The sequence below is a fragment of the Cnephaeus nilssonii genome (assembly GCF_951640355.1).
Source record: "Cnephaeus nilssonii genome assembly, chromosome: X".
Taxonomy (NCBI): domain Eukaryota; kingdom Metazoa; phylum Chordata; class Mammalia; order Chiroptera; family Vespertilionidae; genus Cnephaeus; species Cnephaeus nilssonii.
In genome coordinates this window covers 91,288,123-91,309,954 of record NC_137071.1, presented here as the reverse complement: position 1 = coordinate 91,309,954, position 21,832 = coordinate 91,288,123, and the positions used below count along the sequence as shown (strand labels likewise).

Sequence of the window (21,832 nt, the reverse complement as noted above, 5' to 3'; positions counted from 1 at the left end):
ACACCCAATTGTCTGTATCCATGGGCCCTGCATATATGCATACAAGGTCCTTGGTTGATTATTTCCCACCCTCCCCAACTTCTCTCTGAGATTCCCCAATCTGTTCCATACTTGCACCTGTGGGTATCTATTGGGTTCATCAGTTTACTTTGTAACTTAGATTCCACATATGAGTGCAATCATGTGATATTTATCTTCCTCTGACTGGCTTATTTCACTGAGCATGATACCCTTCAGGACCCTCCATGCTGTCTCAAAGGGTCAGACAGCCTACCTTTTATACTGCTGCACAGTATTCCATGGTATAAATGTACCACAGCTTTTTCATCAAATCAATTACTGATGGGAACTTGGGCTGTTTCCATATCTTAGCTATTGTAAATTGTGCCGCTATGAACATAGGGGTGCATACATTCTTTCTCATAGGTATTTCCAGTTTTTTAGGATATATTTCTAGAAGTGTGATTCCCTACACCTTATACCAAGTCCTGAGTCTCACTCAGCCCTGGATACAGAAGTCAGGAAACTCTTCACTTGGTCTTTTACCAGGGAGCATCCCAAGGCTGATAGCAGGGTAAGGCTTTATGGGGTCCCCTAGTTGTGGGGTCCAGGGTGCCCTCAGTCATCCTGTGGCTGTGCTCCTTACAGTGAACCCCAGTGTGTCGCAGGCCTGCATGGAGAAGTCACGAGACACCACAAGGGATCATCTGACGTGGGGTCTCCCATGGCTTGTATCAGGGGAGGGCTTTTATGGGGTCCGCTACATTGTGGGGTCCAGGGTTCTGTCTGATCTCCTTCAGCGGACCTGTGGCTCTGCTCCTTACACCGAACCCCAGAGTCTCTCAGACCTCATGCAGAGGTCACCCCACCCTGTAGTCACCCCGCCCACTGGTCCTCCCTAGACTGATTATTATGGTGTCCAGGGTCCCCCAATCTTCTTCAGGGTCCTCAACTTGACAGCAGCAGGACCTGGGGTCTCCCCTCTGCTGCCTGAAGCCTCTCTCCTTCAATGAAACCCCCAGTGTCTCTCAGACCAAATGCAGAAATCTCAAAGCACAATGTGGGAGATCACCCCTCCCTCACTGCCAAGGAGGCCTGCCAGATGGACACGGTTCTGGGGTCCAGGGCTCCCATTGTCCCTCACTTTCCTCAACTTGACGTCAGCTGGACCTGGGGTTCACCCTCTCCTGCCTGAAGTCCTCTTCCTTGTATCAAACCCCCAGTTTATCTCAGACCAAATGGAGAAATCACAAAACACAATGTGTGAGATCACTCCTGCACCACCCCGGATGGCCTGACAGATGAACCCTGTTCTGGTGTCCAGGGCTCCCCAATCTCTCTCAGTATCCTCAACGTGGCAGCAACAGAACCTGGGGTCCCCCCCCCTCTGCTGCCTGAAGCCCCGCTCCTTCTATCAAACCCCCAGTGTCTCTCAGACCTAATGCAGAAATCACAAAGAACAATGTGTGAGACCACCCCTCCCCCACCCCTAGGAGGCCTGCGGGATGAACACTGTTCTGGGGTCCAGGGCCCCCCAATCTCCCTCAGGGTCCTCACACTGAGACTGGGCAGGTCCCGGACACCCTCTGCCGACCTGAGACTCTGCCATGACCCGAAGCCCCCCCGACTGTCTCCACCCCGAAGATGGGGAAGTCAGTCCTAGCCGCTCGCGGTCACCCCGCACCTTGGGGCTCCCAGGACTGACTGCTCTGGGGCCCGGAGTCACCTTGTCTTCCCCCACGGCCGGCCGTCACCATGAGGCCTGCAGGTCCTGGGACCCTCCCTCTGTGAGCCGGGAGGCCGGACCCCCACACGGAGGCCTCAACCCCGAGACCCCAGGGGAGGTCCGTGGGCCTCGCTCCCTAGGGCTCCCGGCAGGGGCTGACCTAGATCCCAGGGGAACCCCTCTGGTCCTCACCCTGACTCCAGGCAGAGTCTGGGCTCCGCCGACCTGAGATTGCTCCCCTCAGCGCTTGTCCCCTCTACCGGCCCGAAGCCGCCTTCTCAAGATGGCGCTCAGCTCCCTCAGACGTCTCAGGTGGAAGTCAATGACATCACTTCCGGAAACCAATTCTGGGGTCACCCAGGATGCTACCAGGGGCGGGGCTCCGCTCCCAGTGTGCCCAGCAGCACCGTCTGGTCCCCACCTGGGCTGGATGGCCTGGGACCCCACCCTGTGCTGACCAGGGTCTGTGCCCCTCAGGCCAAGTGTCGGCCTCCCCCAGGTCCCTCTCGGAGGTGGGGCGGGAGGGCACAGCCTGGCACCTCCGCCTGAGGTACCCCCGATCTGACAGGAGCACCAGAGCTGGGTGCCGGGTGGGCCCTGTGTTGTGGGGCGGGTAGAGCCCTCAGTCCTCACTTGGAGGGTCCTCACAACCCTGGTGTAGATCGCTGTGGTCACATCGCAGTTCCTAGAGAGGGCGCTGCATTGCCAAGGTCCCTGGGGAGCATCAGAGGAGAAGCCCCCTTTCTCACAGTGTCTATTTACTAGGCAACCAGACTTTTGAAACATTTTGTTCTAAAATAATTGTTTTCTACATGGAAAACGATGAGCAGCAGGAAATGAAGGTGGAAGGGGGTTCTGTTCTTTTGAAGTTATCTAATGTTTTATAGTCCAGATGACTGACTTTTGTTTTTTCAAACCCTCAATCGAAGTTAGACATAAATTTTACATCTTGCCAAGTTTCAGGATTGCATTCATACCCACCCTTACTCTGTCTGATTTACTCTGATCTTGACACTCTATTTCTAGTCCTGTCTGCATCTTTTATTAAAATGACTAGAGGCCCAATGCATGAAATTCGTGCAAGGGGCTCGGCCCTCACAGTCCCGGCTACCTTGGCTGGCCCTCGCAGCCTCTGCCAGCTCTTGCATCCCGGCTTCGTCCAGAAGGTCGTTCTGCTGTTCGGTCTAATTAGCATATTAGCTCTTTCTTATATAGCATTAGTTTGAAAAGTTCTGAGTCACCCACTAAGGTGATTTCACACGGTTATTAATACAGACTCTGAAGCCCTATTGGCTCCTTCCTCCCTTTTACTCATACTGTGCTGGTATTACCCGAGAGTTAGTGGCATCTGTGGCCTGATATGTTGCCTCTGATTTCCACAATGCAGTAGAGGTAGAAGTTTACACTTTTCCTACTTCCCATCCAGTCATCTGCATCTATGCAGGCTACGGACCCTCCCAACTTCCCACTACCTCCAACAGCTTACCACATTCTTCAGTCTTCCCCAGGAGTTTCTTCTGTTTTATTGTTTAGATTACAATTTTTATACATATATATATTATTTTTTCTTCTCTTCTTTTGTCTCTTTGGTTCTTTTTCGTGTGTTTTTTTTTCTGATATGTATATTTTACAATTTCATTCTCCCTTCTATAGTTTACCAGTGTTGATTTTGGGAGCAGAATGCAGAAGCCCAAGATTGTCAGTCATTTTGGTCCTAAACTTAAGGCAATAGATCTATAAATCTGTAAAAACATTTAAAAAAGAAAGGGTGATTGCTATCTTTGCAATATTCTGTTCTCCTTAAATGTATATGGTATACTGCTCTATTTATTTGGGAACTCATTAACTTGAATCTATCAGTATACTTGTATAATTGCCCCCCTTCTCATGGGGTTTCTTTATCAGCTCAGCTATCACTGTGGGTTCTAAAAGTTAGCTACTACTGAAGATGCTGAGCAAAGCAGGGATTTGGGGAGGTGTTGTGGGATTGTGGTTGTCTGTCTACATTTCTCTGTCCAATGCACTTCTTTTCTAAATATATTTTTATTGATTTCAGAGAGCAAGGGAGAGGGAGAGAGAGAGAAACATCAATGATGAGAGAGAATCATTGATCGGCTGCCTCCTGCACACCTTCCCCTCCCCCACTGGGGATCGAGCCCACAACCCGGACATGTGCCCTTGACCAAAATTGAACCTGGGGCCCGTCAGTCTGCAGGCTGACACGCTACCCACTGAGCCAAACCAGCTAGGGCTGATTTCACTGTTTAACCTTACTCATAGTAATCTTTCTCTGCCCCTGACACATCCTGGGCCCAGCAGCGCCCCCTCCAGCATCTGTACTGGTACTGCAGTGATCTCTGCAAGGGTTGTGAGGCCCTCCTGAGTGAGGACTTTGGGGTCCACTGGTCTCAGAACAGAGGGTACTATAGAATCCAACTCCTGGTGTTCCTGTCAGGTCTACAGGACCCTGGGTTGGACTCCCAGGCTGAGCAATGCCCCCTGCCTCCACATGCCTGGGGAAATCTGTGGGAGTCAGAGCCTTGGTCTGAAGGACACAGACTCAAATAGCAGAGGGCACAGGCCTAGGTCTTGCTGAGTCCAGGTGGGGATCATGAGGACTTCACCCCTGCCCCAACAAGCTCTGTTCAGATTATGCTAAGAACTTAGGTGGCCAAGGCATGCAGGGGAGAGTCACCATGCCTAATGAGTCTTTGGGTATAGTCTGAACATGCAGTATGCAGAGAGAAAGAGGGGTGTCATTGGAGATACTACTGTTGGCTGGGGAACACTGGCATCTGGACTTAATATTTCCTAGTTGCAGACTCTGGGCCTGTTACTTGACCTCTTTGAGGTTCTATTTACTCATGGGGATAATAGCAGTTGCACCTGCTTCATGGGGTCCTGAGGATTCAATGGATGTACATTAGGTAGCAAAGTACCTGATACTTAAATCATAGCTACTGTGTTTTGTCTAACAATTAATCTGAAATCTACTGAGCTTTCAAAATGATAAATCTGTGGCCTTTGGCTCCCATAGGAAATAATCTGTCACCAGAAAATGGTGGACTTCCTTGATGGTTGATGTGAAGCATGGGCTGAAAAGCCACACAATTTAAATGCTCATTAAACCACACAGGCAGCTAGAGTGAGCTAGACAGAAATCACAGACTATTTTATTTCATAAGCAATACTCAGCCACTGTTGTGACCACACAATGCCTTGGGAGCACCAAATAGCCAATTTCAGCTTTAAGATTGTCTTAGAACCACAGAACACTTTTGTAAGACTCGTGAGCTGTAACAATTACAGAACTGCGTTCATACTGTACCAGAAGACTCATTAGGGATGTTCACCCACCACCACATTTCTCAGCCACTTGTGGCAGCTAGCAGTTTCCTTCCCTCTGGATCAGAAAAATTTCAGTGTCCTGGACCATATCTAAAGCAAGAGCCATACAGAGTGCATAGAAAATGAGGAACCAGTTTATTGAACAGCTAAAGGGAGCAAAAATAGTGGGCTGATCTACACTTGTTACACACCAAGCAGGAAAGTCTACACGATTCCAAATGTCTCCAAGACAGAACAGCCTGGCTGGAGGCCAGGGCAAAGCTGGAGTCATGTATGTGGTAGACATCAGTAGAGCCCAGTTTAGACAAGTTAGCAGATGCCCACCTTAAACCGTCCACTCTTTTCCTGGGTGAGAATGCCAGTGTCCCTTTACCCTCCTTTTAAAAAATTCCCTACTTGTTCCCAGGCAGAAGGCTGTTACTTATAGGATCTGCTTTGACTCGTGGTTTTACCATCAGCTCTTGGAGCAACTGCTTTCCTAGTTAAAAGCACAAGCCCAGCCAAAAGTGTTCTTGTTGAAGGCAGACAGAAAGCCTCAGATCTTCTCATATACACAATTCTACTGGTTGTTCCTAGTCTCAGCAACTTCGTCCAGTGTACTAGTTTTAAGTCATGCTTGATAGTTTTCTGGCAAGCCAATATTCCCAGACTGTTAGAAAAGCACAGATCATTTCTTGCTTTATTTTGGCTGTTCTGGCAGTAGCAGCTACTATGTATGTGCAGAAATTCAAGGGGAAATGGTGATGTCCTGTTAAGGGGTGGCACCACAGTGGGTGGGACAGGTGCGCCCCCGACTTCTACTTCTGCAACAGAAGATGCATGTCTCCAGTACAAGCTTGTAAAAAAATACTTTAACAGAATATACTGTACAGAACTAGGATTTAACACGGTATATTACAATGCTAAAATATTTGTATAAATACTATACAAGCACGGAGTCACTCCATTAGAAAAGGCTCACTGATAGGGCCATTAAAAATTGCTGTCAGCATGCCCAAAGAGAAACTACTTCCACAGCAGGAACACAAACAGTAATGATTGTGTGGATACACACATGGTGCCAGAGAGGATTATTTACAGTTCCTACTGACTACGCCACAACAGGATAATCTGAGCTAAGCAGCAAGGCTGGCTGGGCTTAAAAATACATTTTCAAATAACACTTTTGATAGGCATTTTAGCACTTTGAAAACCAGCTCTGTAGATGTTACTTCTCTGGCCTAATCAGCCACCGCCAATTGGTCAGAATCAGCTTCATCTCTCCCTCTCACACATGCTCCCTCCATTGCATCCACATCCATTGACACACCCCAAACCACACCACATGTTCCAGTCACCTGCCACCTGTGTGTCCCATTGTGATGAGTCACTGGCAGGCATTGAGTGCAAACAAGGCATGAGATGGAAGTACCTGGAGCCCCAGCTCCAGTACCAGTTCTGGGGGATGAACAAAGAGGCAGAGGAAGGTAGAGGAGCGCATGCGTTCCAGTGCGCTTGCGTTCTGCCCCAGGAAGTGGTGTCTAATCTGGCATTTCAATGTTTAATTTGGGAGGTGGGAGAATGTATTTCCCAGGGCTTTGGGTGATAACTACCCTGGCCTTCTTTCGAAACAGAGGAGCAATTTTAGGAGGTTCAGGAACTGGGGTTTCCTCGGTTTCCTCATTATCTTCATGATGAAGATCATATGAAATGTTTCCATATTCTCTCAAAAATGGGAAGATTTCAAGGAGAAACTGACAGAAATCCTTGCGAATACCAAACCACCCTGAAAAAGAAGAACGCAATCTTTCAAATACTAGCCTGCACTGAATTTCAAATTACTTTTCCATCCTGAATGAATTCATCCTGGTGTCTTAGAAATGAAGATTGAGCAAGGCCTAAATATCCACTAAGGACAAGAAGTCAGATCTGTGCATCATGGTTTTCCAAGTGGGGCTCCCAGACCAGCTGTGATAGTGTCCCTGGGGTCTTGGTAGGGATACAATTTTGGCCCAGCCCAGACTGTGTCAGAATCATAAGTTGGGACAGTCTGCTTGCACAGGCCCTCTCAATGATTCTGAGGGGTGCTCCAGTTTGAGTACTTACTCTAGTAAGTCCCAAATACCTGTGGAGTCTAGACTCTATAGACATCCTCTAATCTTCCCTACCCAGGATAAACTAATGTATGACAAAGAGTGACATCCAAGGAAAGCATTCTTGTCATCCTCCGGAATCCAGGAGAAAAGCAGGCCAGGAAGCAGCCTGAGATCATGCGGCCACCTCGAAACTGCTTCTCTGAGGTTCACTCTTCCTGTTTGTTTACCATAGGACCATCAGAGTAGTACTGGCTCTCCTGGGGCACAACACCCTCCCTCATTGGCTTCCAGAAGGGCGGGTTCAGGGACTATATGCAAAGGAGCTTTCAGTCTAGTGAGGAAGGGATCCTTTCCATAGATCACAGCAATAGCGAAGAGGAAAGAGAGCTAGCAGGGCACCACTGACAAGACCTGGGAATGTCAGGAATGACACTGGGGAAAGCTAGAAGTAAATCGAACCTAGGAGGACTCCTGGGAATCAATGGGCAATGTGGATTTTTCTCTAATCCTAGGATCCCCTGAAAAGGAGTTACCTTGATTCTAATGTTGCAGTGGATGGGATGGGATCAGACAGGCCACGTGCCAGAGTCAGTCCTACCTCAAACTGTAGTGTACTGCTATGGAGGCTGTAGTACAGGGCAAGGAAAGCAAGGTTAACAGCATGCCCTTCCCTTGGAAGATTCCACATTTTCCTCAGCGCTAGCTTTCCCATGCAAGCTCCTTAATTGGTGCCCTCAGGCTCATCCTTACACACACACACACACACACACACACACACACACACACACACATTAAGGATTTCTGAAATACTGAGTACATACAGTGGTTTCCTCCTTTCTGTCCAAATGTGGTTGCCATCAGAGTGATCAAGGAAAGCCAAAGGGGAACAAATATTGGGATACAGGAGAATGCATTGTGACCATCCAGTTTGTGAACCAGCAGGATCTAAAGAAAGAGAAAGAGCTGAGTTTCTTGGATACAGCATCTGAAAATGGACAATGTCTGAAGCCATAATGCTCCTCCCTCGCCAGGTCTCATAAGGGGAAAGTCATCTCCACGGGAAACCATAGAAGCTCTCTACTTTGGGGAAAATAAAATCCATCCACCTGCAAAGTATCCAACAACAGCATTGTTAAGGGGACTTCCTCCTGGTGCTGGTTTTGAGGAGTCAACAGTGCCCATCCTATAACTTTCTACAGAATCATACATGAAATACAACATCCAACTTTCTTCCTAGAAGTAGACAAATTGATGCATACAGATGCATCATACCTAGAAAGGTACATTTCTCACTGTCAGTCCCTAGCCCTTTCCAAAGAAACAACATTCTGATTTTACTATCATTATCTCTTGGTGTACTCTCCAAGAGTTAGCTCATGGTGATATTTAAAAAGAGTGGATTGCTCTTATAGGTACGCAGGATGCTGTCATAGGAAAGGGTGGTCTTTAGGACCTCAGAAATTCTGCTGTCAAAAGCTTACCTCAAATGTAAGGAGAGGCACAACAATGGTCATCCAGCTCAGTGCCATTGTTATGTGTGTCCTGCGCTGTTCTGCAATCACATCCATGGATCGCAGGAACAGGACAGACCACACAATATAATAGAGAACCACCAGGCACAGAAAGGACATGAGAATCCACAGGGGGACACATACAACCTGAGGGAAGGAGAGAAAAAATGTCTTTATAGTATTCTAGTTTCTGCCCTAGAATCTAAGGGAAGGCATAGTCAACCCCTTGCTGGATCATTGTGGTGAAGACAGTACAAGCATGAACAAGGACAGCCTTACATGCTTAGAATGCTGTGAGGACACAGTGTGCTCACTGTGGGACCTGCTACCTGCCCTGAAGTACTCCACCGTGGATTACTCTTGGAGTGAAGAGCTTTGCAGCTGCTTTTTCTAAGGTATGATCTAACTCAGTCTGCACCTGCTCTGCCAACATCATCCTCATGCACACTCACCACATCTCAGGATGGAGAAATGTGCCCTCTTCACAGGCCATTTCTCCATCCTGCCAGAGGTACTTTGGCCAAAGACTGGGGAATGTGTGCCCTAGAAGCTTCAGCTGCCCAGGGTGCACAGGTCTTCTGCCAACTTGCACACTGATGCTGGGAGGACTCTGCTACCTGGTCCCTGCCTCCTCTCCCATGTGGGTTCTGTGTTTCTTGCTGTCATACCACAAAGACCTTGTTTAATGTCCATACAAGCCCACAGGCTAAGTTCTGGGGGGGGGCAGGATCTCTCCTCTGCCTGTACTGCCCCCTTGAACATGTCCATTAGTCCTCTATCTTCTGTTATCAAGCAGTAAACTTGTTTTCTTTGGTGTACATTCTATGATTTTTCATGCATGCATATGTAGAATACAGGATAGCTCCTTGACCTCACAAAACTCCCTCATGCTGTCCCTTCACTGTGTTACCTCCTTCCTCTACCCATAAACCCTGGCAACCACTGATCTGTTCTCTATCACTATACTTTCGTCTTTTCAAAAACATGCTACAGATTAGCACATAGCATGAGACTCCCTTCTTTCAATCAGTGAAACGTGTTTGAAATTCATCCAAGTTGTTGAGTGTATCAATAGGTCGTTCCTTTTCATTGCTGAGTTGTGTTCCACTGGATGGACATACCAGTCTGTTCATCCAGTCACTCATGGAAGATTTGGGTATTTTCCTATTTTTGACTATCCCAAATATAGCTGCTATAAACACTTGTGCATGGGTTTCTGTGTGGCTGTACATTTTCACTTCTCTATGGGGAATACCCAGGGTTGGCACTGATGAGTCACATGGTAACTCCATGTTTAACTTTATAAGAAATTGTCAAACCATTTTCCAGAGTGCCTATACAATTAGGCATTCCCTCCAGTAATGTGTGAGGGTCCATGTCCCTCTGCACTAGATAATTGTGTTAGCTTTGCCATTCTGATGTGTGTGTGTGAGTTGTGGTACCTCATCCTGGTTTTTATTACCTTTCCCTAATGGGTAACAGTGTCCTTTCCATGTGCTCATTCAGTATATGTATATATTTTTTTGTGAATGTTCTGTTCAAGTATTTTGTCAATTTTTCAAAAAAAATTGATCATTGTTTGGTTTTTATTTTTTAAGTTTTAAGAGTTCTTTAGAAGTTTTGGATACAATTCCTGGTCAGACCTGTGCTTTGCAAATATTTTCTTTTAGCCCGTGGCCTGTCTTTTCATTAATTTCATTTCGCTTTCAAGCTTCTTTTATAGGCCATGTTATTGGTGTTATTTCCAGAAACTCTTCACCTAATTCCAAGTCCCAAACATTTTTTCCTATGTTTTCTTCTAACAGTTCTTTGGGTTTACATTTTACATTTTTAGACCAATGACCTGAGTTATTGTATGATTTTTTAGTCCTCCTGAGTGGAGTTCCTGATCATAGGTTTTACTATAGAGTCTATGCACAGTCTCTTCCCTGTGATCAGACTCTCACTTAGTGGCATGTTCCCTGTGGGTGAAACATTAGTGGTCCTAACAGCCTCATTTGCTCTCCCTTGATCATTGTGGTAAATGTGCAAGCAGACTACTTCATCTGCTGGGACCTGCACAGGATTGGGTCTAGAAAAATTCTTCTGTTCAACTACAGAAAACATTCACAACTCCTATTCTTTTTTTTTTTTCTTCTGATTTACCTAACACTTAGATTTTGGTCTTACCAAAATTTGTTTCATCCATATCACAACAGAAAGTCTGAAACCCAATTATTGTTGTCTAGATACAGTACCCTGAAGATGTAGGATGGGTGCCTGGACAATATTTTCTATTATGAATATTTTATCAAAGATTTTGGGCAGAAGTGATGAGCCTTGTCTTTAGCCATTGTGAAGGCAACATATGTTCCCTTATTTTCTTCCCTGTTGCCAAATGAATAGTTTCGCTTTTTTTCTTCTCTATTTTTTTTCTTTTGGTTTTTCTTTTAAAGGTAAACCATGTGAATTAAGAAAATGTCTTCTGTGAAAAAATACACAACAAGCCCTAGCTGATTTGGCTCATTGGATAGAGCACCAGCCTGTGAACTGAAGGGTCCCAGGTTCGATTCTGGTCAAGAGCACATGCCTGGGTTGTGGGCTTGATCCCCAGTAGGGGGTGTGCAGGAGGCAGCCGACCAATGATCCTCTCTCATCATTGATGTTTCTATCTCTCTCTCCCTCTCCTTTCCTCTCTGAAATCAATAAAAATATAATTTTAAAAAAATGCACAACAAGCAGCGAAGGCCGGGGCTGAGGGGCGGGGGGAGGGAACTGGCATGACCACTTCCCAGAGGCAATGGAGCTCCTCTACCTTTATTCTCATTTTCTTTCTATGCATTAATAATAGAAACCATAGTGTATTCTCTAATTTATAGCTTTATATATATATATATATATATATATATATATATATATATATATATATACACACACACACACACACACACACACACACACACACACAACTAGAGGAGGCCCAGTGCATGAAAATTCATACACTGGAGAGGGTGGTCCCTCAGCCTGGCCTGCCCCCTCTCACAGTCCGGGAACCCTTAGTGGCAGGAGGCAACCCAGTGATCAGGGGAAGGCGACGCCCCATCACACCTCTGCTGCTACCACTGCCAGTAGCGCAAGCCTTGGATGGTCCTGGTTACCTGTGCCTCGAGCTGGCCCTGGGCAGCTGGGCAGCCACCATCCGAGGCTTACCTGTTTCTCGGGCTGGCCCTGGGCGGCTGGGCATCTGACATCTGAGGGTGTGGCAGTCAATTAGCATATTCCCTCCTTATTGGCTATGGGAACCGCCATCTTTGAGGGCGGGGCAGTCAATTAGCATATTTCCTCTTTATTGGCTTTGGTGCTGCCATCTTTGAGGGAATATGTCAATTAGCATATTCCCTCCTTCTTGGCTGTGGGCACAGCCATCTTGTGATGGTGTGAGTGTCAATTAGCATATTCCCTCTTTATTAGAAAGGGTATATATATATATATATATATATATATATATATGTACACATACACACACATATATGTATATATATATGTGTGTGTGTGTGTGTGTGTGTGTGTGAGTGTGTGTGTGTGCGTGAATGTATCCATCCATCAGTCCTTCTATCTATCTATGCACAGTTAATATTAACCAAATATACATTAGTTGAAGCCATAGGTTACAAGCATGACTTAGACCTCACCCTTGGCAGGAGTATAAATTGGCACCACTTTTTTGAAAAGCAAATTGGCAGTTCAGTTTTTATTTCAAAATCTCAAAAAGTTCCCACCCTCTGGTCTACTAATACTGTTTCTGGAGTTTTTCCTACAAAAACAATGAAAAAATTAGGCAAAAATTTTATGCACAAAAAATATATGCTGCAGCATGATTTATAATGCTGAAACACTGGTAACAACCTCAATAGTCAGAAATAAGGGGATGGTTTGATAAATGCATTTGAAGAATATTTTCCATCAATTAAAATTTAACAGTTATGTTTTTAAAGACCTTTTATTGACATGGGAAAATGCTTATGATAGATTAGGACAAAAAAGTAAGATACAAAATTTTACATGTGGTATGCTCTCAACCATCAGTATGAAACAATAAACCACAAAACAAGAAAAAATATTCTAAACATCTTATCCCCCAGTAGATTGTTATTATTATTCTATTACTTTTGCTTATCTGTCCTTTCTAAGTTTTCTACAATGAACACAAATTATTTTCATAATAAAAAAGTTTATTTAAAGATTTAAAATGTTACATACAAGCCAGGGCCAGTGGATGATCTTGTCCAGTCTTAAGGCAATGAATATAAACTGGAGAATGTTGACAGAACACAGGATTTCTAACTAAAAGTCAAGAGAAGTTCAGTTAAGCAAAGTAAAAGTAAATACTGCAATTATTTGGCTAACATACTAAAAGGTAATGCAAATTACAATATAGTAAAAGTTTTATTAAGTTACACTGGGACTGCCAGATTTTCAGCACATAAGAGCACAGCAGTGCTATGACTAGGAGAAACCTACCCGTGGCTTCCTGCCTTGATCCCTCTGCTCAGTGGCCGCCCTGTCCTTTATGCTCCCCTCAGGCAATGACCTTGTTTCCAGGATTGCTGAGTATAGATGCAATCTATGGGACTCCCTAAGCTTCCTCCCTGCCCCTATCCACAAACACCTCTATTCCTAACCACATTTGTATTTCCTTCTTGTACCCAGGACTCAGCTTTGCATCCACGCCTTTCTTTCTGGCTCCTTGAGCACCTGTCACATCAAGACATTAATTATAAATACTTTACTGCATCTTTAATTCTGCCCATTCCACTGATCTTTCCCAGAAACACAGAAACAAGTTCAACTCATTTCCATTACACACAAAAGAACCCAAAGACCAAAGGAATTCACCCTTCCCTTTATCCAGTATGTCCTCCTCGTTCTAGCTTTCTCTTTCCATGACCATCAAATTTTATGAGACATCAGGGATACTTAAGCCCCATGGCCTCCCCTGCCATTCCAAGCTCTACACACTGTGATCTGGCCTCCACCCTGATGACCACCCAAAAACTGCTTTCATCAAGGTGGCCAATAACCTTTGCAGCATCAGACCACTTCAGTTCAAATCTTATTGGTCATCTCTGCAGCATCTGATGTTGCTGACCACCCCTTCCTACTTCTAAGGTCTCAGTGCACAGTCTTGCCCACCTCTTGGTACTCTGACAGTTCTTTTCAGTACTTTTTCCTCTCCTTAAATGGTGATGCTTCTTAAACTTGGTCTTCTCTCTCCACTAGAGACATAGACACAAACACATGTTTTCATTCACTTGCTCTGCCCTAGTGGTTGGGAAGAAGAAATGTCATCCACACCCCTGGTTTGCATTACCTACAATTGGTTGGTTCTGTAATCTCTGTTTTCAATCTAGTCATCATGCTGTGGCATGGGCCCAGCTCTCCTTGAGGCACCTCAGATAAAGCCAGTCCCAAACTGAGTTCATTGTTGCCCATATCTTTACCCCTTTACCTTGTCCAACCCCTTTTGATAGCCTCCCATCTTGCTGTAAGGTACCACAGTGGCCTAATTATCCAAAGCATGATGCTATAAAGCACCCTATATTCCTTTTCCCAGATTCTTCTCTTCAGTCACCACATCCTGTCTTCTCTACTATCCAGACTTTTCTTGAATCCCCTGCCTGCTCTCCATCCCAACTGCTATTGCCTAGTTAGTTAGGCCCTCCTCATCCCTAACCTTCCAAAGCACTCCAACAGCCCTCTAACAAACTGCCCAGCCTTCAGTCCTGTAGGCCCGCTGGTCCCCATCCAGATTGTCTGCCTTCTGCCTGTAGTACGCACTGCTCTTCAGTGACTCACCAGTGCCTACCAAAGTAAAATCATATAGTCAATTGGATTTTGGCCAGAACTTCTCAAAAGTTCTCAGTTCATAGGACATTTAGTGACTCAGAAATTCTTTTGTAGCCTTCTGGACCAAAAAAAGTACCTAACAGTTCCATTTATTTAAGTAATTAGATCTAAAATTAGTATCTATATACTAAGTAGCCATTTAAAAATAAAAATCTCAACACAGCTTTTTAGGAGAAGACCTTTGCTTTGCATATCTGGTTTTTGCCTTCAGTCAAGATTCCAAATAACTTGATTTGGGGAAAGAAGAGGAGCTTCCTCACCTTTTTGGCAGTTGATAATGCTTTTTGGGTCCTCTAAAGTGATAGCTATTTTTGGAAGATAAGTAACTGCCCTTTGGAATAAAAATGGAACAGGACAGAGATGCAAATTCTCAGTCAATAGCCCCAGGTCTACATTAACTGGTGGACTAATAGAATGTTCCATTGGCCAGGCGGCCCATTGAAATTTATAAGTAATTACAGAAGGCACTGAGCATGCGCAGGTATATTAAGACAGTATGGTCCCTGGACCTAGAAGGACCAGATAACTTTTCAGAATGTGTAAGGCAAAAAAATTGAGACTAAAATGGTACTTAGCCTTTTTCATCCTCAAAATTGGTTTTCTAATTGCATAGCTTAATGAATAGAGAGCAGAAGCCCACGAGAACCTAGATGCCATTTTTAAGGTCCATTTCTAATATATTTATGAATTATAATAAAGGTGACTATATACTTAAAAAAAAACCTCACATAAATCAAAATCATTCTTAAATAAGCACAACTAATTGCTAATGGGATAGGTGTGCCGGTTGGGTACTGAATGATTTCTCAACAATTTACACCCTTTATACCTCTTCCCCATACAAATTTTTGCACACTAATACCTTCTCATCACAGAAACAGCCAACAACCAAGCTTCTTCTGTGATGTTATCAAAAGGAATGTAATGTGACTAAAACCGTAAACTATTTGGAGCTAGTAGTTCCTATGGTGTCCCCACAGATATCAGCTATCACTGGTTTTCCCTAAAAAAATGACCACTACCTCATAATGCCCTGTGAGTTCACTATGGAACCAGGGGTAGCTCAGCACATGCTTTGAGGACTGAAGTTCTGGCCCCTACTCAGCCTAATCCCTCTATGAAGCCTCCCTTTTCGCCAATTACCACAATGTCTTCCTTTCCACTTTATATTCCATGGATGTATGTTTTCTTGTGGTAAAATACATACAACATAAAACTTGCCATCTTTGCATTTATATTGTTGTGCAAATATTACCACTATTCACCTCCAAAAACTTTGCAGCTTACAACACTGTGCTCCGGTCATATTGGAGCCACCATAATTCGCTCAATATGACAGACTTTCTCCTGCCTCTGCCTTTATATGTTTTGTTATTCCCTCTGCTTAGAAAATACCATCTCCTCCCCTACATGCATAGGGCCAATCCTAACTCTTTTTTTACATCTCTGTGTGAGCCTATTCCCAAACAACCCTTAGCAAATGTAGGTACTCCTTCTTCTGGGACACAAGAACCAAGGGGGAGATCAACTCTCCAAATCATGTTTTTTCTTATAGGCAGGAATGCCAAGAGTGTGACTATATGAACAACAGACTTTCTATAACTCTGCATTAGGAAAATATTGTTTCGTGCTCAATGCATTCCTAGCCCTCATATATGCTTTTACTTTTAAGAAACAAAGTAACAAATTTTTAGTTTTCTTAAACCTCCTTCTCAGCCTCTATCCAACTTGGTACTTTTCAACCTAGGTGACAGCTGCTCCCTTGAAGGGGCAAGGCCTGTGTAGGGGTACTATTGAATGTCACAAAGACTAGGGGAAGAGGTCCTGCAATGCACAGGACAGTCCTGTTCAACAAAACATTTCCTATCCAGAAGGCCAACTGCGTACCCCATCCGCCACTGAGAAATACTGAACCAAATAAGCAATATCTGGAATATTTTAGCTCAGGGATTTTATTTAATGTAATCTTTTGCAAGTGATTTTTAAAGCTTGGTTTTACTTCGTTTTCTCTGGTAATAGAAAAATGTGCAAAGCAAGAGAGGCATAACATAGATAGGTAGGATTACTGGGTAGGAAGGGTGCCTTTAACCAATATAGAGAATACATATTTTGGTGAAGCTGAATATGGAGTCTGGAGCTAGAGGGAAAATCTAAGTTTAGAAATATGAATTTAGGATCTGACAGCACATAAGTGGCAGTGGAAATAAGAAGTGTACACATGATATTCAGACACAGTGAGGACAGAAAATACCCAAGACTAGAACCCTAAGAAACAGTATTGGAGCAGAAGATGGAGGTGGCCGAATGGTCAAAGGACCAGGAGCTGCAGAGTGGATGGTGGCCAGAAAAAAAATAAAGTGAGGATTTGGCTAGAGGGTGTTCAGTGCCAGTTTTAGGGTGTGTAGGAGCTGAATAGGGAGCGCAAGGTTAGAACAGAATTATTTCAGGGAGCCTTTTTGAAAATTGAAGGAAAAGGCACAATAGCCAGAGGACTGAGAGGGTTTTGCAGCTGTCATTTTGTTTTCTCATTCAGATGAGAGAGACCAGTTACCAGAGAGACTGTGGATAAGTTCAGGAGCAAATGCTTAGAGGAACAAGAAGGGGAGAAGTGCTGAAGCACAAGCATGACTGGCTTGCCCCAGGAGAGAGGATGGACTGGACAGGCAGGGAAGAGAGAGAACAGACAAAGGTCTCCAATGACTCCTGGGGAACAAGGGGTTGGGAGGGGCACCATACAGAGATGACTAGGTAACAGGTTGCAGGGGAAAAGGAGGATTTCACTTAGAGCTTCTCAACCTTGCTCAAATTATTGTTTCCTAGGAGTCATTTTAGACATTTTTTTCTTAATCATACTCCCTCCTGAAATTGTAATACTGATGGCTAGCAGCCACAGGGGGCAGTGCAGAGAAGTGGCTGGATTGGTCCATCTTGGGGAAGTAAGTGGAGGGTAAAAATCGGCCTTCAGGGGTACTCTGCCTCCACAGTCCACCCAGCACCAGAGGAATCACTCTCCATGTTCAAGATCAAGCTCTTCCTGGTGATTAGGGTCCTGTTACTTCTTTTTGTCACAGACCCACATTCCATCACTCTCCCTCTCCATAGGCACCTTCTTCTCCAGGTTCACACATCCTAAGTAAGCCACTCTCCACCTTCCTTCCAACCCAACTGCTATCTCCTTCTTCCAGTTTTTACCCACGAAGCTCAAAACAGTGTCCATAGTGTCCAATTTTCCCCTGAACCAATCTGTATAGGACTTCGGACCCACAGCTTCTATGCACTTCAGTTAACATGAACTGAAATGCAATCCTGATCCTGCCCTGAATGAGCCAGGTCCTTAAACTAAATCTTATATTTATATTTATATTTATATCTATAGCTACAACTATATCTACATCTATCCTGTTGGTTTTGTTTCTCACGAGAAGCCTGACTGAAACAGGTGGATAGGCAAAGATGTGAAGCTGGATGAAGGCTGATGACCTGGGTGAAAAATCAGTGTTTTAACTCAATAAAGTAGAATGTGATTATTTCCCTGGAGTTTTGTTTCCTTATATACTGTGATCTAGAGTTAATGATTAATCTCTCCATAACAAAGGGTAAAATTTACATTACAATAATTAATCATTCTTAAATATAAGAAATCTTACCTCCAGTGACCTGTCATGTCGAAAGCCCCAAACACAAGCTGCAACAGACACCGGGGAAACAAAGAACAGCGGCATGAAGACCAGAAGCCAGAAATGGCTGCCTCGCTCAATCCTATCACAGACCAGCACTTCAAACATCAACAGGAGTAAGTGGATGCCCACTGCAATTAGCATGGCTTTAAATTCCACACATGTTTCTCCTTCTGCTCTAAAAAGGGACAGAAGAAGAAGAAAAACACCCTCAGTTCAGACTAAATAATAAGCAAGCAGTCCAGGGAAAATACCAACTTATGTTGATAATGTGAGTTGTATTTGTAAATTTGACAAAAAGCAAAGGAAATATCAGGTAGAAAGCTAATTTAAACTTAATATTTAATAGGCGATCTTTCAAAAATAGTACTGCATGATAAGAAATAAACATTACAATTAAACCAGACTTAAAGTTTTAACTATATAAGGATATTATCAGAAGTAACAGCACAGTTATTATTTCCCTGACAGGGTACAAAACACTTTTGTTCATAACTTTAAACTACTTGCAAGATTACTTAAGCTGATTGTGTCTATTGCTAAAAACTGACAAGTATTCCTTAAATTTTATGATCCTCATTTCTTAACGAATTAAAAATCATGTACATCACATTTCATGCAATGCTATAAAAACAACTTTAGCTTTATGAACAAGTGTGGGTTATATTTCAAGAAAATACATTAATTATGGTTAGGTGCTATTTTAAAATGCAAGTAAAAAGTATTAATGCCTTTTTATTTTCCTTTCTATTCCAATAGGATGAATTAACACCTGCAGATGAAAGAGAGAAGAGCAAAAGAGTTAAAACTGTTCTTAAACAAAATCAGTTTAATTAGCTGTCTAAATATCATGCATGAACTTACCAGATGAACAACAGAAAAATAATAAGGCGACTAATCAGGAAAATGCTTCATAATACATTTGGAAGGCCTACAATGTTTCATTCAAAATATAGATGAACATTTATGAAGTGTCTTGATGATGATAAATACAACTGAGTTTAGGACACAGAGAAAATAAAGTTATTTCTATAAGACCCAACAATGTTTCCTTGACTATTGTTGACACTAGAACAACCACATCTGTATACTCAGTACATTAAAATACACACATACAATTCATTTCTTTCTTCTAAAAATCTTAAATTGAGCCAAGACAGAAAAGTTCAAATAGCTTCTAAATCTCAATTAGTGGAACCCAACATGTTCAGTGATTTAACTTTTTATTTTTGGAGTAGTAAATGTAGATATTGGAAAGTATCTCATTAGAAAAAAAATTGCAGCCACAGAACTAATCTGGAAAAAAACCATCCCAATAACATTAAAACAGCTACACTTGAATGTCCCCCACCTACCAAGGCTCTTTGTGTGGCTATGTTTAAGTTTTTGGACATGTATGTGGCAATATGTTTTACATAATCTAAATCTTATTTTAATGTCAATAACCAAGAATTAAACAAGTTGAGATGTCACAATGTCTACACTTTTCTCACATGAGCAGCTGCATGTGTTTTTCCCCTACAGGGCATTCCTTTACTTCTCACCATCCTGGTGAGGTTCAGAATAGCCCTCCTCTCAATTCCCCCCTTTTATCCTTTCTGAAGTTCCAGTATCTACAAGGTAGAAAAGAGAGACTCTAACAGGTCACAGCAGCTCCAAGCTACATGTTGGAGTGAGTCAAGTCCAGGCACTTGAATCAGCTGAGCCATCCAAGAAGAAAGGCACAGAAGAGCTGAAGGTAAAGGTCACACACCTGCCCAGCCCTCAAAGGTTCTGCTCTCCTGCACAGCATCTGGGCCTCAACTCTCCCTGTTTCAGGACTCACTGTTTCCTGGCCAAACTACCTCCTCCACATTGATTAGAGTCCTAAAACCCCTGGACTAAGAGATTGGACAAGGTGAGCCCCAGTTCCATGACTGAATTGAGAAGGATATATCCCTGATGATCAGAGCTAGAACTTTGGTTTGTAAAACTGCTCCTACAAATACGGTGGTTTCATACCTCCTAGTCTAGCATGGCTATAACAGTTCTATATTTGGCATGAACTTTAGATCACATAGATTTTTGTGGGCTAGCTAGGAAATGAACCACCCAAAATAACACTGCTTTTGCAAGAAAAATGCATGTTGAATACCTTAGTTTTTAAAAACTTAAGACTAGAACTCAGTGTGCCTATATAATAGTTCTAATAAAACCTTGGATAGGTAGAAAAGGAAATAGTCTTTACTTTATTCAAAGTGAAAAACAAGATATTGCTCCCTCAGGATAGAGACCGATGGGTTTTATAAAGCAGTATTACCGATACTGGGGATTTCGTGCCCAGACTCCAGTTCCAACGGAGGCTCCAACAATGACCATTAACTTCCACAGCCATATTGGTGCAAAAACAGCCCAGTAACTCCACTGAATGATGCCATCCAGACGAAGGGCCAATAGCACAGAGAACAGCAGCAGACATGCATAGATGAGGAATTTACTAGGAGAAAAGTAAAATTATTAAAGATGATTCACATTTACAAATATGTGGTACTGAAATGGGGAATAATAACAGCAGTGTTTTTTAGCACATGAACAGAATCACTAATTCAACAATCATTTATTGAAAAGTTCTATGTAGAAGACATACTATGTTAAGAGATAAGAAAAAACATAAAGAAGACTAAAATCAGTTCCCTGCTTTCCAGGGCTTCCTGTAAGGAGTCCATACAGAAACATACCATTGTAATACAGCATGAAATATGCCATAATGGTGCTATGGGGCAGGGTATGGATGGGAGCCCATAAGAGAAAATATGGGCACTGGGAAGCAGAGGTGATGACCCTGGAACTGGTTCCTGAGGATATGTGGAAAGCTGCCAGGCAGGAAAGAATGTGAGATTAGGAAGCATTCCAAGCTGAAGGAACTAGCCATACCAAATCATGGAGACTGGGAAAAAATGACATTTTTAGGAATGGTCAAGTTCTGTCACTGACTAATTATTTGATTCAATTTTTTAAAAGGCTGCCATCTCATAAATGCATAACCCATGGACACAGACAATAGGGTGATGAAGGCCTGGGGTGGGGGCATAGGCAGGCTAGAAAGGGTCAATGAAGGAAAAAGGAGACATATGTAATACTTTCAACAATAAAGATTTAATTTAAAAATAAATTTTAAGAGGCCGCCATCTGTCATGATCAGATAAAGTAACATTTTAGTACATGTATTATACTTTTAATGACTAAGTAAATTTATTTCTTCTCTCTCTCTCTCTCTCTCTCTCTCTCTCTCTCTCTCTCTCTCTATCATAAAAGGAACTTCCTGAGTAGTATATCCTTCAAATATTAATTAGAAATTACATTGTTGATGACTTCTATTTTTTATGTAATAAGAGGTATGGGGTTTTCCTTCCCACCTTAAATAAGAAACTAGGCAAAATATAAGAAAAAAAAAACCTGTTTTCAGATACTAGACAACAGGCAGTGAAGGACCTTGATGGTAGAAGGAAAGAAAGAAAACAAAGAAGATAAACAAACTCTATTATTGTCCCAGCTTATTGTCTGGAGGCAGTTTCCAGGCTGTAGCAGAAAGTAGTAATTAAAACCCAACCCAATGAACAATTATATGAA

General features: G+C 43.2%; 1 protein-coding gene across 1 annotated transcript in view; it reads right to left on the bottom strand.

The window, feature by feature from the left end:
* Positions 1–5,198: 5,198 nt before the first annotated feature.
* TMEM185A (transmembrane protein 185A) overlaps positions 5,199–21,832 on the bottom strand; it is a 40,616-nt gene continuing 23,982 nt past the window's right edge. Inside the window, exons 2-7 of the mRNA XM_079765994.1 lie at positions 20,523–20,699; positions 18,194–18,401; positions 12,900–12,983; positions 8,631–8,807; positions 7,971–8,094; positions 5,199–6,839 (exon numbers count right to left, since the gene is read on the bottom strand). Coding sequence (XP_079622120.1) covers positions 6,595–6,839; positions 7,971–8,094; positions 8,631–8,807; positions 12,900–12,983; positions 18,194–18,401; positions 20,523–20,699 — 1,015 coding nt within the window. The 3' untranslated portion in view covers positions 5,199–6,594. The remainder of the gene's footprint in view (positions 6,840–7,970; positions 8,095–8,630; positions 8,808–12,899; positions 12,984–18,193; positions 18,402–20,522; positions 20,700–21,832) is intronic.